Source organism: Macaca mulatta, chromosome 19 (assembly GCF_049350105.2).
Source record: "Macaca mulatta isolate MMU2019108-1 chromosome 19, T2T-MMU8v2.0, whole genome shotgun sequence".
Lineage (NCBI taxonomy): Eukaryota > Metazoa > Chordata > Mammalia > Primates > Cercopithecidae > Macaca > Macaca mulatta.
Genome location: NC_133424.1, coordinates 11,023,041 through 11,037,557, shown reverse-complemented (window position 1 = coordinate 11,037,557; position 14,517 = coordinate 11,023,041). Strand labels below are relative to the sequence as shown.

The window sequence follows — 14,517 nt, the reverse complement described above, 5'->3', positions numbered from 1 at the left end:
GCAAACATCTGCGCTTCTGTTCCAGTGATTACGGGCCCTTACCTCGCGTCCCTGGCGCGGCGCATGCTCAGTCGGTGGGTCACGTGATGCACGTCATGGCTGCCTCCATGACCCGGGGCGGCGTGAGTGCCAGGGTTCTGCTTCAGACTGCAAGGGGCACCTGGTGGAACCGAACTGGGGGCACTTCGGGGTCGGGGGAGGGGGTGGCGCCGGGGACAACCAGAAAGTTTCAAGCGACAGGTACCTGAGGCGCCCGGGGCGGGCAGCGTTAACCCGTCAGATGCCGGCGGGGCGGGGCTCTGCGCAGCCGCTCACTCAACCGTGTTTTCCAGGCTCGCGCTCGGCGGGAGAGGAGGAGACAGGCGGCCCCGAGCAGCCCGGGGACGTGTGAGTGCAGGGGGCCAAGTCCCCCATTCCTCATCCCACGGAATTCCTCTGGTCCCCATCTTGCCCTGTAGCTTCATCTCGCGGTCCCCCTTCTGCTTTGCCCTATTCAGCACCCGTGCGTCAAGCCTCAGTCCCTACTTCCTAACCCCAGATTCTACCCGGGCCCTGAGCCCATCATCCAGTTCGGCATTCGCACCTCCATCTGTCCCCAGGGTGAACGTGGTGTTCGTAGACCGCTCAGGCCAGCGGATCCCAGTGAGCGGCAGAGTCGGAGACAATGTTCTCCATCTGGCACAGCGCCACGGGGTGGACCTGGAAGGTAGGAACTGGGCACAGGGAGTTAAGGAGGTCCTTATCCATTTGTCCAAAACAAAAACAAAAACAAATCAGGTGTGTCTCTTCATGACTTTTCCCACCAAATATGGACTAAAATCCAAACCCCTTACCACGGCCTCATCTGTTGCCAAGCTCTTATTTATTAAGCATTTATTAGAGATCACTAGGACTCCTGACTCCCAGGATTTTGTGTTCTCTTCCCCCTTCCTCCCTGTATTCTAGCCACATTGGCTTTCTTTTTGTTGTTGTTTTGAGATGGAGTTTCACTCTTGTTGCCCAGGCTGGAGTGCAATGGCTTACTGCACCTCAGCTCACTGCAACCTCCACCTCGCGGGTTCAAGCGATTCCCCTGCACCACCTGCCAGACTAGCTGGGATTACAGGCGCCCACCACCAAGCCCAGCTAAGTTTTGTATTTTTAGTAGAGACAGGGTTTCACCACGTTAGCCAGGCTGGTCTCAAACTCCTGACAGGCAATCTACCCGCTCAGCCTCCTGAAATGCTGGGATTACAGGCGTGAGCCACCACACCCAGCCCACACTGGCTTTCTTGTGGTTCCTCAAATAGTCCAGCTCATTCCTTCCTGCCTCGGGTCCACTGCATTTGCTGTTCCCTCTGTCTGAAGTGCTTGCCCAGCAAACATTCTGGCTCTTTCTCATCCTTCAGACCTCAATGTAAATGTCATGTCCCTAACAATCCCATTCCCCTCAGCCCAGCTGAAGTACCCATGCGCTAGTTACTCTGTCTCATCAGTGTGATATGATATATAGCACTTCTCACTTTTTTGTCTTTTCAAGAGACACAGCCTTGCTGTGTTGCCAATGCCGGAGTGCCATGATGCAATCATACGTCACTGCAGCGTTGAACTCCTGGGTTCAAGTGATCCTCCCACCTCAGCCTCCCAAGTAGCTGGGATTATAGGCACAAGCCACGATGCCAGGCTGTTTTGTTTCCTACTTTGTCATCTGTCCCCCAGTGAGACTGGAGACCCATGTTCTTATTCATGCTTATCTGTTGCCTTGTCTGTCAGGATGTAACAGGTGTTTGATAATTTGTTGAGAGAAAAATAATAATAGAAATTTCTTGTCCAGGCGCAGTGGCTCACGCTTGTAATCCCAACACTTTCGGAGGCCGAGGCAGGTGAATCACTTGAGGACAGGAGTTTGAGACCAGCCTGGCCAACATGGTGAAACCTTGTCTCTACAAGAAACACAAAAATTAGCGGGGTGTGGTGGCACATGCATATAATCCCAGCTACTTGGGAGGCTGAGGCACAAGAATCACTTGAACTTGGGAGGCAGAGGTTGCAGTGAGCCAAGATGGCACCACTGTACTCCAGGCTGGATGGCAGAGCGAGACTGTCTCAAAAGAAAAAATATATATATATATATATATCTCTTTAACTATGTTAATACATATTCACTGACTGAATCTTCATGACAACTTGAGTAGTAGAGACTGTTATTCCATATTATAGATGAGGAAACTAAACCCCAGGTTAAGTAGACCTGGTCTAAGGTCAAGTGAGTGACAATACTAGACTCACCAGTCCATTTTAGCCACTAATCTGTGTTGCCTTTTTATGAATACCTACTGCTCGTCAGGCAGCAATATACAAAACACATAAGGCCTCTGTCATTTCACACCCATTTCGGCCTAATAGGGACAATAATCCCACAGGTAAATATATAATTATGTCATGAGTAACTTGGGAAGGGTTGTCTGGAAGAAAACATACAGGGTTTGCTTTTGGAATGAATATATCAGGGATCCTGATTTTATCATTAAAGGGGAAGATATGTTGGGAGGGGTTATGAAAGGCCTACGTCAAGTTCTGTTCTGGAATCCAGCAGCCAGTAGTCTAGGACAGAGATTGGAATGTGAAATAGATTTGCTTTTTTTTGAGACAGAGTCTCGCTCTGTCACCCAGGCTGGAGTGCAGTGGCCAGATTTCAGTTCACTGCAAGCTCTGCCTCCCGGGTTTACGCCATTGTCCTGCCTCAGCCTCCTGAGTAGCTGGGACTACAGGCGCCCGCCACCACGCCCAGCTAGTTTTTTTGTTTTTTTTTTTAGTAGAGATGGGGTTTCACCATGTTAGCCAGGATGGTCTCGATCTCCTGACCTCGTGATCCGCCCGTCTCGGCCTCCCAAAGTGTTGGGATTACAAGCTTGAGCCACCGCGCCCGGCCCGATTTGTTTATTTATTTATTTATTTGAGACAGAGTCTCGTTCTATCACCCAGGCTGGAGTGCAATGGCGTGATCTTGGCTTACTGCAACCTCCCCCTCCCGGGTTCAAGTGATTCTCTTGCCTTAGCCTCCCGAGTAGCTGGGATTACAGGCGCCTGCCACCATGCCCAGCTAAATTTTTGTTTTTTTTTTTTGAGACGGAGTCTCGCTCTGTCGCCCAGGCTGGAGTGCAGTGGTCGGATCTCACCTCACTGCAAGCTCTGCCTCTCGGGTTTACGCCATTCTCCTGCCTCAGCCTCCCGAGTAGCTGGGACTACAGGCGCCCGCCACCTCGCCCAGCTAGTTTTTTGTATTTTTTAGTAGAGACGGGGTTTCACCGGGTTAGCCAGGATGCTCTCGATCTCCTGACCTCGTGATCTGCCCGTCTCAGCCTCCCAAAGTGCTGGGATTACAGGCTTGAGCCACCGCGCCCGGCCAATTTTTGTATTTTTAATAGAGATGAGGTTTCACCATGTTGGCCAGGGTGGTCTCAAACTCCTGACCACAGTTGATCTACCTGCCTTGGCCTCCCAAAGTGCTGGGATTACAGACATGAGCCACTGCGCTGGGCCAGTAGAGGTCAGTGGCCTGGCAAGGTGTGGTGGCTCACGCCTGTAATCGCAGCACTTTGGGAGGCCGAGGCGAGCAGATCACGACATCAGGAGATCAAGACCATCCTGGCTAACAGGGTGAAACCCCTTCTCTACTAAAAATACAAAAACAAAATTAGCCAGGCATGATGGCGGCCGGCTGTAGTCCCAGCTACTCTGGGAGGCTGAGGCAGGAGAATGGCGTGAATCTGGAGAGAGAATGACGTGAGGCAGAGCTTGCAGTGAGCTGAGATCACGCTACTGCACTTCAGCCTGGGCAACAGAGCAGGATTCCATCTCTTAAAAAAAAATAACAGGCCGGGTACAGTGGCTCCTGCCTGTAATCGCAGCACTTTGGGAGGCTGAGGCGGGCAGATCACGAGGTCAGGAGATTGAGACCATCCTGGCTAACATGGTGAAACCCCGTCTCTCCAAAAAAAAAAAAAAAAAAAAATTATAAAGGAAAACAAAGGAATGGTCGGGCATGGTGGCTCACACCTGTAATCCCAGCACTCTGGGAGGCCAAGGCAGGTGGATCACAAGGTCAATAGATTGAGACCATCCTGGCCAACATGGTGAACCCTTGTCTCTACTAAAAATACAAAAATTAGCCGGGCATGGTGGCACGTGCCTGTAATCTCAGCTACTCAGGAGGCTGAGGCAGGAGAATGGCTTGAACCTGGGAGGTGGAGGTTGCAGTGAGCCAAGATAACACCATTGCACTCCAGCCTGGGCAAGGAGAGTGAAACTCCGCCTCAAAAAAACACAAAAAGAAAAGCAAAAAAAAATTAGCCAGGTGTGGTGGTGTGCACCTGTAGTCCCAGCTACTTGGGAGGCTTGGGTGGGAGTATCACTTAAGTAAGGAGTTGGAGGCAGTAAGCTATGACTGAGCCACGGCACTCCAGGCCGGACAACAGAGTGAGACCCTGTCTCAAAAAAAAAAAAATCTAATCCCTCTTTCCTTCCCCCACCACACTGACTGCTGAGTCAGCTGGTCCATCCTCCAAGAGCAGCGGAGAGGTGGGGACACATTTGCCCAGCACCGTGATAGGGTCACAGCAAGGGCTCACAGGCTGCAGGGAGCCTGCCTGGACTTTCCCCTCTTAGCTACCTGGCAACCTCGTCCATGCCCTTTAATGGTTCTGCATCTCAGCCTGCTGGGGAGTCCCTGGGAAATGGGGCCTCCCGGATGTCCCCTTGTAAACCCTACACACTGGGGAACAGCCAGCTAAGGACACTGAGGACATGACACAGTGCCTGGTGCACACCGTGGGGCTGCAGGCCCGGGAGGGAGATGTGAGGCACGTGGTGGAGGAGAGATCTACTCTTCTACGCCCTTCGCAGAGCGGCCCCTTCCTGACTCTGCCACTCACCTGCGCCCACTTCACTTCCCGCCCCTAGGGGCCTGTGAAGCCTCCCTGGCCTGCTCCACCTGCCACGTGTACGTGAGTGAAGACCACCTGGATCTCCTGCCTCCGCCCGAGGAGAGGTGAGTGGGGTAGCCCTGCCTAGCTGGGAGTTTCACCCTGAAGCACTGAACAGCCCCCACCATCCTCCCCACTTCAGCTCCTGGAAGGGGAGCTGCCTCCCCCCCCACACTACCCCCTGCGCTCAGTCAGCTTCCTCCCTCCCCTGCCTCTGGCCCCTCACCCACCCAGCTAGCCTGCCCTTGGCTAACACTGCCCGTGTCGCCACCCCAGGGAAGACGACATGCTAGACATGGCCCCCCTCCTCCAGGAGAACTCGCGGCTGGGCTGCCAGATCGTGCTGACGCCGGAGCTGGAAGGAGCGGAATTCACCCTGCCCAAGATCACCAGGAACTTCTACGTGGACGGCCACGTCCCCAAGCCCCACTGACGTGGACACCTGGACTGTTAAACATTGCCATGACCCCAGGGCCCAGACTGAGGGAATAGCCAAGTGCCAGCCCTGCCCAGGGAGCGGACAGGCCCGGGAGAGACGTGGAAGCCCCTGCGAATGACAACACCCCTGCTTGGGAGAGATTCCCGTGTCCAGGCTCCGGCAGGGACCAGGCCCCTAGTGGGGTGGCCTTCCCCTAGCCCCTGAGAATCGGTGTGAGTAGGAGTGGACTCAGATTGGAGCTGCAATAAATCAGTATCACAGGCTCCAGCATGTTGAGTGTCCTTGGGGGACAGATCTGGGGTCTACACGTGGCTCACACCTGTAATCCCAGCACTTTGGGAGGCCAAGATGGGAGAATCACTTGAGGCCAGGAGCTTAAGACCATCCTGGGCAACATGGCGAGACCTTGTCTCTATAAAACAGTAAAAATTAGCGTAGAGTGGTGGTAAGTGCCTGTGGTCCCAGCTACTCGGGAGACTGAGGTGGGAGGATCACTTGAGCCCAGGAGATTTAGGCTGCAGTGGAACGGTGATCAGGCCATTCCACTCCAGCCGGGGTGACAGAATGAGGCCCTGTCTCAAAAAAAAAAAAAACTGCATCTGCTGTGGTGGGTCCCCGACTCTTTTCTCCCTCTGGGATCTAAGATCCCGCTGGGGATCCGAAGCAGAGGCCTGGGAGCCCCCATTTCCGAGGGGTAGGGCCAGCATGGAAGGCCCCGCCCCGCAGCTGCGGAAGGATTTGGTGGGGTCCAGGCCGCCCTTGGCACGCAGGGGTGCGCAGATGACCTGAAAAAAGCCAGAAAGAGGAAAGGCGCCTCCGAGGCTGGTCGCTCTCAGCTGAGGCTCATCGCATCCTTGGCCAGGAGCGCTCCCACCCCACAGGTCCCGCCCCCCCCAGGTGGGTTTCATCGGGTGGGCCCAGCGGGACAGGGCCGGGTGAAATTAGGGAGGGGGCTGGGCTGGGGCGCAATGGAGGCCGAGCCAGCCCCGGACTCCTCGATGCCAGCAAAGCTGCTGGCGCCACCCTGTCTGGACCTGGAGCCGCTGGGAGGATCCCCCTCCCAGGAGAAGCCGAGGACCCCAGGATGCTGCAGAATCAGTGGGAGGTGCGTAAGGCCAAACCCCTTCCCCAGACCTCGCTAGCACTTCACCAGCTGGTTCAGTGATCAGGGGGTCGTGACCTCTCGTTCCTGGGGTTATCGAGAAGTGGCAATTTTATAATAGTTGCTGAAACTTACAAAGAGGTTCTGGTCCCCAGAGACACTTGGGGTCATCTAGGGATCAGAGGCCATGCAATGCCATGTCTCTGGGGCTGATATAGGCACTCCCCAGGGATCATCCAGGGGTTAGGGAGGGCAAGTCAATAATAATGAAAATGATAAAAATCGTAATCATATTATGGCAAGCCAGCGGCGTGGTGGCGCGCGCCTGTAAGTCCCAGCTACTCGGGAGGCTGAGGCGGAAGGATCGCTGGAGCCCAGGAGTTCTAGGCTGCACTGAGTCCTGATCACGCCCCTGCACTCCAGGCGGGGGTACAGAGTGAGGCTCGGTCTCTAAAAGAAACACAAAGAAAAAAAGTAACCTTTTTCTCGATCCTGCAGCCAGAGGCTTGAAATCCTGCCTCGGTCACCTAGGGCGGTCCCTTGCTGGGTGATCTACGGGTGCCGTAAAGGGTTGATTGATGTGGAGGGCTGAGAGTGTGCTTGGGAGGCCCACGCTGGGCGAGGTGAGCTGCAATTACTTTGCAACTCTTAAACCTTCCACCCGGAGTTAGAAATGACTGAACCTCAGGTGGAGTGTGTAGCTGCCCCAGGGTACACAAAGAGCCGGCCCAAGTTTGGAAGCCCCTGGCCGGCTAAACCCAGGAGTCACCCAAGAAAAAGTGACCCCACTGCCCTTCTCCCCAGGTCCCTCTGGCCTGCATGCCAGGACTCGGTCACCGCCCTGCGCTTCCTCCAAGAGACAGTGGAGAGGCTGGGTCAGTCCCCTACCCAGGACACCCCGGTCCTGGGGCCTTGCTGGGACCCGATGGCTCTGGGGACTCAGGGCCGCCTGCTGCTGGACAGGGATTCCAAGGACACACAGACCCCGATCAGCCAAAAGGACCGCCGCCTGCAGCCCCCGGGGACTCCCCCTGCCCCACCCCAGAGAAGGCCCCGGAAACAGCCGAATCCCAGCCGGGGCACTGAGGAAGTGGACCCTGGGTTCGAGGGGGTGACTCTGACGTTTCAGATAAAGCCAGACTCCAGCCTGCAGATCATCCCCACGTACAGGTAGGGGCCGGCTCGGGCCAGGGCGCCCTTTCTCCCAGTAACAACACAAACACCAGTGTGGGAGGTAGGGGTGCTCCCTGGTGTCAGTGTGGACCCTCACACGTGCCCTAGGTTACACGTGGCCCAGTCTCTGGTTGACAACTTGAGCTGGTGCCAGATCCAGTCCTGCCCCTCCTGACTCAGTCGCTCCCCACTCCCAGTGTGAGACCTGGTCTCTTTATGAATCAGGCCTGGCCCTGCTTAGGCTGCAGTTTAGGCTGCAGCTGCGGCTGCAGCGATTTTTCCCAGTGATGTTAACAGCTACTATTTGTTGGTAGTGACAACAATAAGAGGTTAACAGGCAGTATTTGATGTGTATGGGCTCATTCAAAAGCCTGGGGAGGCCAGGCACAGTGGCTCATGCCTATAATCCCACCACTTTGGGAGGCCAAGGCGGGCGGATCACCTGAAGACAGGAGTTCAAGGCCTGGCCAGGCCGTGCGTGGTGGCTCACGCCTGTAATCCCAGCACTTTGGGAGGCCGAGGTGGGTGGATCATGAGGTCTGGGGTTCCAGACCAGCCTGACCAACATGGTGAAATCCCATCTCTACTAAAAATACAAAAATTAGCTGGGCCTGGTGGCAAGCACCAGTAATCCCAGCTACTCAGGAGTCTGAGGTAGGAGAATTGCTTGAACTGGGGAGGCAGAGGTTGCAGTGAACCAAGATCGTGCCACTGCACTCTAGCCTGGGGGACAGGGTGAGACTCCATCTCAAAAAAAAAAAAAAAAAAAAGATTAGCCTAGCCAACATAGTGAAACCCCATCTCCACTAAAAATACAAAAAATTAGCTGGGCATTGTAGCAGGTGCCTGTAATCCCAACTACTTGGGAGGCTGTGGCAGGAGAATCGCTTGAACTCAGGAGGCAAAAGCTTCAGTAAGCTAAGCTGAGATAGCGCCATTACACTGCAGCCTGGGCCATAGAGCAGGACCCAGTCTCAAAAAAAAAAAAGCCATGAGTGGTGATGGGCACCTATAAGCCCAGCTACTTGATCCCAGCTACTTGGGAGGCTTGAGGCAGGAGAATCACTTGAACCCAGGAGGTGGAGGTTGCAGTGAGCAGAGACGGCACCACTACACTCCAGCCTGGGCGACAGAGCAAGACTCCGACCCCTTAAAAAAAAAAAAAAACCTTTGGGAGGCTGGGCCTGGTGGCTCACGCCTGTAATCCCAGCCCTTTGGGAGGCCAGGGTGGGAGGATTGCATGAGCCCAGGAGTTCAAGACCAGCCTGGGCAACATAGTAAGACCCCCATCTCTAATTTTTACTTATTTATTGTTATTATAAAAATTATAATTATAACTTATGCCGCCAAAACAATAATTTTTTTTTTTTTTTTGAGATGGAGTCGTACTCTGTCGTTCAGGCTGGAGCGCAATGACGTGATCTCGGCTCACTGCAACCTCTGCCTCCTGAATTCAAACGACTCTCCTGCCTCAGCCTCTGGAGTAGCTGGGATTACAGGTGCCTACTACCAGCCTGGCTAATTTTTGTATTTTTAGTAGAGATGGGATTTCACCATGTCGGCCAGGATGGCCTCGATCTCTTGACCTCAGGTGATCCACCTACCTTGGCCTCCCAAAGTGTCGGGATTACAGGCGTGAGCCACCATGCCTGCCCACTTTTTTTTTTTTTTTTTTTGAGACAGGGTCTTGCTCTGTCACCCAGGCTGGAGTGCAGTGGCGCAATCATGGCTCACTGCAGCCTCGACCTTCCAGGCCCAAGCCATCCTTCCTCCTCAGCCTCCCAAGTAGGTGGGAGCGCAGGCCTGCACCACCACTCCTGGCTAATTTTTTTATGTTTCTAGAGACGGGATCTCCCTATATTACCCAGATTCCCATTTCTTTTTAAAAATCAATAAATAAAATTTTCAAAGAAAAAAAAAAGCTGTTGTGTTGGGAAGACCATTTTACAGATGAGGAAACTGAGGCACAGAGTAGGAGATAATGTGTCCAGGCTCATAGAGCAAGGACATGGAGAACTGGGATTGGAACCTGGCAGGCTGTCCCTGTGCTTACTATTTTTCAAATAATAATAATTGGCCGGGCGCGGTGGCTCACACCTGTAATCCCAGCACTTTGGGAGGCCGAGGCGGGTGGATCATGAGGTCAGGAGATTGAGACCATCCTGGCTAACATGGTGAAACCCCGTCTCTACTAAAAACACAAAAAAAATTAGCCGGGTGTGACAGCAGGCATCTGTAGTCCCAGCTACTCGGGAGGCTGAGGCAGGAGAATGGCGTGAACCTGGGAGGCGGAGCTTGCAGTGAGCTGAGGTTGCGCCACTGCACTCCAGCCTGGGTGACAGAGTGAGACTCCATCCCCCAAAAAAAAAAAAAAGATAATAATGATGATAATAATAATTAGGTCAGGCACGGTAGCTCATACCTGTAATCCCTGAATTTTGGGAGGCCAAGGCAGGTGGATCACTTGAGGTCAGGAGTTTGAGACCAGCCTGACCAACATGGTAAAACCCCGTCTCTATAAAAATATAAAAATTAGCTGGGCATGGTGTTGTGCGCCTGTATTCCCAGCCGCTCGGGAGGCTGAGGCACAAGAATTGCTTGAAGCCGGGAGGCAGAGGTTGCAGTGAGCTGAGATGGCACCACTATACTCCAGCCTGGGCGACAGAGCGAGACTCCATCTGCAAAAATAATAATAATAATATTATTGTTATTACTAATGAGAAGCAAAGCCAGGCCATTCAGATATCAATCAGTTGCCTCCTTGGGGGATGCCTGATACCTTGATACTAAATCTTCATTTTGGGGGGCTACTGGGGACAAGCTACGGATCCCCTCCGATGCTAATACCTTGTCTGCCCCGCAGCCTGCCCTGTAGTAGCCGCTCTCAGGAATCCCCTGCAGATGCTGTTGGGGGCCCTGCAGCCCACCCAAGAGGCACTGAGGCCCACTCAGCAGGCAGCGAGGCCCTGGGTGAGTCCTGAAAACCCGAGAGCTATAAATATTTTGGGGGCCAATTTCCTGTCTTCCCTGCCTTTCGCCCTGCCCCCCCTTCTCCATCTTGCTTCCCCATTTAGACCCTCCGGGAGGAGTTGCACCACCCCCCTCCACTTGGGCTGAGTCACCCCCACCCCCAGCTTCCTCCTTTGCGGAATGCTGCCATCTGTCTCCCTTCCTGGCTTTGCTGTGGCTTAGAGCTGGCAACTCCCAGGGCTGGTCCAGAGCCAGGTGGGGCCTTGACTGAGACCCCCACAAAATGCCCGACCCCGCACAGGCCTCCTGAGCTCATCTGCGTGGCTTCTGACCCCTGCCCTTTGACCTCTGACCCTTCAGAGCCCCGGCGCTGTGCTTCCTGTCAGACCCAGAGGACCCCACTCTGGAGAGACGCCGAAGATGGGACCCCTCTTTGCAACGCCTGTGGGATCAGGTCCTTAGAATGGAGGAGGGAATTGAGGTGGGGGTCCCCAAATCAGTCCAGGTGTAACCAGCGTGGCATATGGGGAAAGCAAAAAGCAAAACACCTACTTCTTGGGAAAAGTGGTTTCCTTGTGGCAGTTTCTGGGCCCCCACTGCATCCTAAATGGCAGTTTCTTGTCCCCCAACCCTAGGTACAAGAAATATGGCACTCGCTGCTCCAGCTGCTGGCTGGTGCCCAGGAAAAATGTCCAGCCCAAGAGGCTATGTGGCAGATGTGGAGTGTCCCTGGACCCCATTCAGGAAGGTTAAACCCACCTTCACCCTGCTGAACCGCTTCTTCTGCCTCCATTTCACCAGTGGGAGAATGGGCAGAAGCAGCTCTCCTAGGAGGATCGGGGAAAGAGCCAGCTTGCCTCTTCTCTGCCATCTCCAGATTCAAGGATCCCAGGGGAAGACCCAGGCCTCAGGTGGCAGAGCCTGCTAGGGGTCACTGGCTCCTTCTCCGGGCAGCCTTGGCTGAGGCCCCCTCAGGAGACGCTCTCAGGAAGGATGAGCATTGTTACAGCAGGGACAATAAAGTACAGAGATACTCGGAGAGAAAAAGCCTGTGATTTGGGATCCCGTCTCCTGTGCCCCTCTGCCAGCCTGGTAAGGTGGACAGGTGTTTTCTCGTTGGGGTTGTGAGGGGCATGCGCACACATGTACATGCACAGAGACTCAGTCTTATCCACAAGCAGCAGCCCCCACACGGGGAATTAGCCACATTTACCACAATATCCCATGCATGGAAACAGCCACTACCCGCAGACACACACAACAGACACAGAAAAACACACACAAGCCGGGTTCAGTGGCTCACGCCTGTAATCCCAACACTTTAGGACGCTGAGGCAGGAGGATTGCTTGAGGCCAAGAGTTTGAGACCAGCCTGGGCAACATAGTGAGACCCTGTTATCTACAGAGGGAAAAAAAAAAAGACACATGTCTGGCTGGGCACAGTGGCTCATTCCTGTAATCCCAGCACTTTGGGAGGCGGATGCAGGTGGATCCGGAGTTTGAGACCAGCCTGGCCAACATGGTGAAACCCCATCTCTACTAAATATACAAAAATTAGCCGGGCGTGGTGGCATGTGCCTGTAATCCAAGCTACTTGGGAGGCTGAGGCAGGAGAATCGCTTGAACCCGGGAGGTAGAGGTTGCAATGAGCTGAGATGGTGCCACTGCACTCCAGCCTGGGTGACAGAGCGAGACTCCGTGTCAAAAAAGACGCATGCAAGACAGCCGTGCATGCTGATGGACATATCAGCAGACACACATCGACAGGGATGTGCTGACACGTAGCTGTGTCACAGATACAACCCGCACAGGACACATGCACAAAACACACCTAAAACACACAAGTAGATGGCACACACTGGCAGCATATACCAATGGATCCTTCATCTGTCACCCAACCCGTGCCTGCAGTGTGTCACTCTCCTTACCCCCCGCTGTGTCCCCTACCCCCTTTCAAGATCTCCCTAACCCAGCCAAAGGGTGTCTCCCAGGCCTGAAGTCAAAAGCCCCAAGTCAGAGGCAGCCTTCAGCAGGCGTGACACACAGGCCACCAGCACTCACTGGGAGGGAGGGAGAAGGGAGAGTCAAGACTGGGTGGTGGGCTGGGTGTGGTGGCTCATGCCTGTAATCCCAACACTTCAGAAGGCCAAGGTGGGAGAATCACTTGAGCCCAGGAGTTCGAGACCAGCCTGGGTAACATAGTGAAACCCCATGTCTACCAAAAAAATCAAAAAATGAGCCAAGGGTGGTGGTGCACACCTGTACTGCCAGCTACTCGGGACACTGAGGTGGGAGGATCGCTTGAGCCCCTGGAGGTCAAGACTGCAGTGAACTGTGATTGTACCACTGTGCTCCAGCCTGAGTAATAGAAGGAGACTCAGGAAAAAAAAAAAAAAAAAGGTGGGTAGGGTAGGCATGGTCCTGTGGGCATGAGTGAGCCACAAAGCCACACACCCTTATGAGATCCTCTATCTCTCCTGGGCAGCCCTGAATGGGAGAACTGGAGTCCAGATTCCTCTGCCCTCAGATCCCTGAATTATTTTATCGTTTTTTTTTTTTGAGACGGAGTCTCGCTCTGTTGCCCAGGCTGGAGTGCAGTGGCCGGATTTCAGCTCACTGCAAGCTCCGCCTCCCGGGTTTACGCCATTCTCCTGCCTCAGCCTCCCGAGTAGCTGGGACTACAGGCGCCCGCCACCGCGCCCGGCTAGTTTTTTGTATTTTTTAGTGGAGATGGGGTTTCACCGGGTTAGCCAGGATGGTCTCGATCTCCTGACCTCGTGATCCACCTGTCTTGGCCTCCCAAAGTGCTGGGATTACAGGCTTGAGCCACCGCGCCCAGCTGAATTATTTTTATCTTACCCTTCCTTGGCCTGGAACACCCTCCCTCCACATCTCCCCATGGCTGACACCTTCTAATCGTTTGCGGAGGCCTGGCCCAAACATCACCTCTTCAGAGAAGATTTCTTGACTGCTCAGTCTAAAATAGACACCTCCCACCACTCAGGCCGGGCATGGTGGCTCACACCTGTAATTCCAGCACTTCGGGAGGCCAAGGCAGGCAGATCACCTGAGGTCAGGAGTTAGAGACTGGCTAACATGGTGAAACCCCACCTCTACTAAAAAAACAAAAAAATAGCCGGGCGTGGTGGCAGGCGCTTGTAGTATCAGCTACTTGGGAGGCTGAGGGAGGGGAATCGCTTGTTATCAAGACCAGTCTGGCTAACATGGTGAAACCCTGTCTCTACTAACAATACAAAAAAAATTAGCCGGACATGGTGGCACATCCCTATAATCTATGTTATAACATAGACTATAGATGTTAGATGTTTTCTGATAACATCCCTATGTTATCAGAAATAAAAAAATAAGATGTATGCCCAACCAGGCACAGTGGCTCATTCCTGTAATCCCAGCACTTTGGGAAACCGAGGCAGGCAGATCACCGGAGGTCAGAAGTTTGAGACCAGGCTGGCCAACATGGGGAAACCCTGTCTCTACTAAAGATACAAAAATTACCAAATTACCCAGGCGTGGCATGTGCCTGTAATCCCAGCTACTTGGGAGGCAGAGTTTATAGTGAGCCGAGATCGTGCCACTGCACTCCAGCCTCGGAGACAGAGATTCCATCTGAAAACAAAAACAAAAACAAAAACAAAAAATTAATTAAAAAATAAAATAAGTTGGGCACAGTGGCTCACACCTGTAATCCCAGCACTTTGGGAAGCCGAGGTGGGTGGATCAGGAATTCGAGACCAGGCTGGCAAACATGGTGAAACCCCATCTCTGCTAAAGATACAAAAATTAGCCAAGCATAGTGGTGGGTGCCTGTAATCCCATCGGGAGGCTGAGGCAGGACAGAATTGCTTGAA

At 53.7% G+C, this 14,517-nt stretch overlaps 2 protein-coding genes across 4 annotated transcripts; both read left to right on the top strand.

The window, feature by feature from the left end:
* Positions 1-73: 73 nt before the first annotated feature.
* Positions 74-5,666, top strand: FDX2 (ferredoxin 2). 2 transcript variants are annotated; one of them, XR_013408907.1, is made up of 5 exons: positions 74-240; positions 333-387; positions 600-1,601; positions 4,389-5,029; positions 5,241-5,666. XR_013408907.1 is itself a non-coding variant. In XM_001105309.5 (5 exons), exons 1-5 carry the CDS (start codon positions 87-89, stop codon positions 5,395-5,397), a joined length of 561 nt encoding a protein of 186 aa, XP_001105309.5. In that variant the 5' UTR covers positions 74-86; the 3' UTR covers positions 5,398-5,666. The 2 variants fall into 2 exon arrangements, 1 of the variants encoding a protein (XP_001105309.5); XM_001105309.5 differs by having other exon boundaries at positions 600-706; positions 4,942-5,029.
* Positions 5,667-5,813: 147 nt separating this feature from the next.
* ZGLP1 (zinc finger GATA like protein 1) lies at positions 5,814-11,695 on the top strand. Of its 2 annotated transcripts, XM_077976387.1 has the most exons (5): positions 5,814-6,508; positions 7,310-7,675; positions 10,542-10,648; positions 11,009-11,102; positions 11,284-11,695. In XM_077976387.1, the coding sequence occupies exons 1-5, from the start codon at positions 6,372-6,374 to the stop codon at positions 11,399-11,401; spliced, it is 822 nt and encodes a 273-aa protein (XP_077832513.1). In that variant the 5' UTR covers positions 5,814-6,371; the 3' UTR covers positions 11,402-11,695.
* The last annotated feature ends 2,822 nt before the right edge of the window (positions 11,696-14,517 follow it).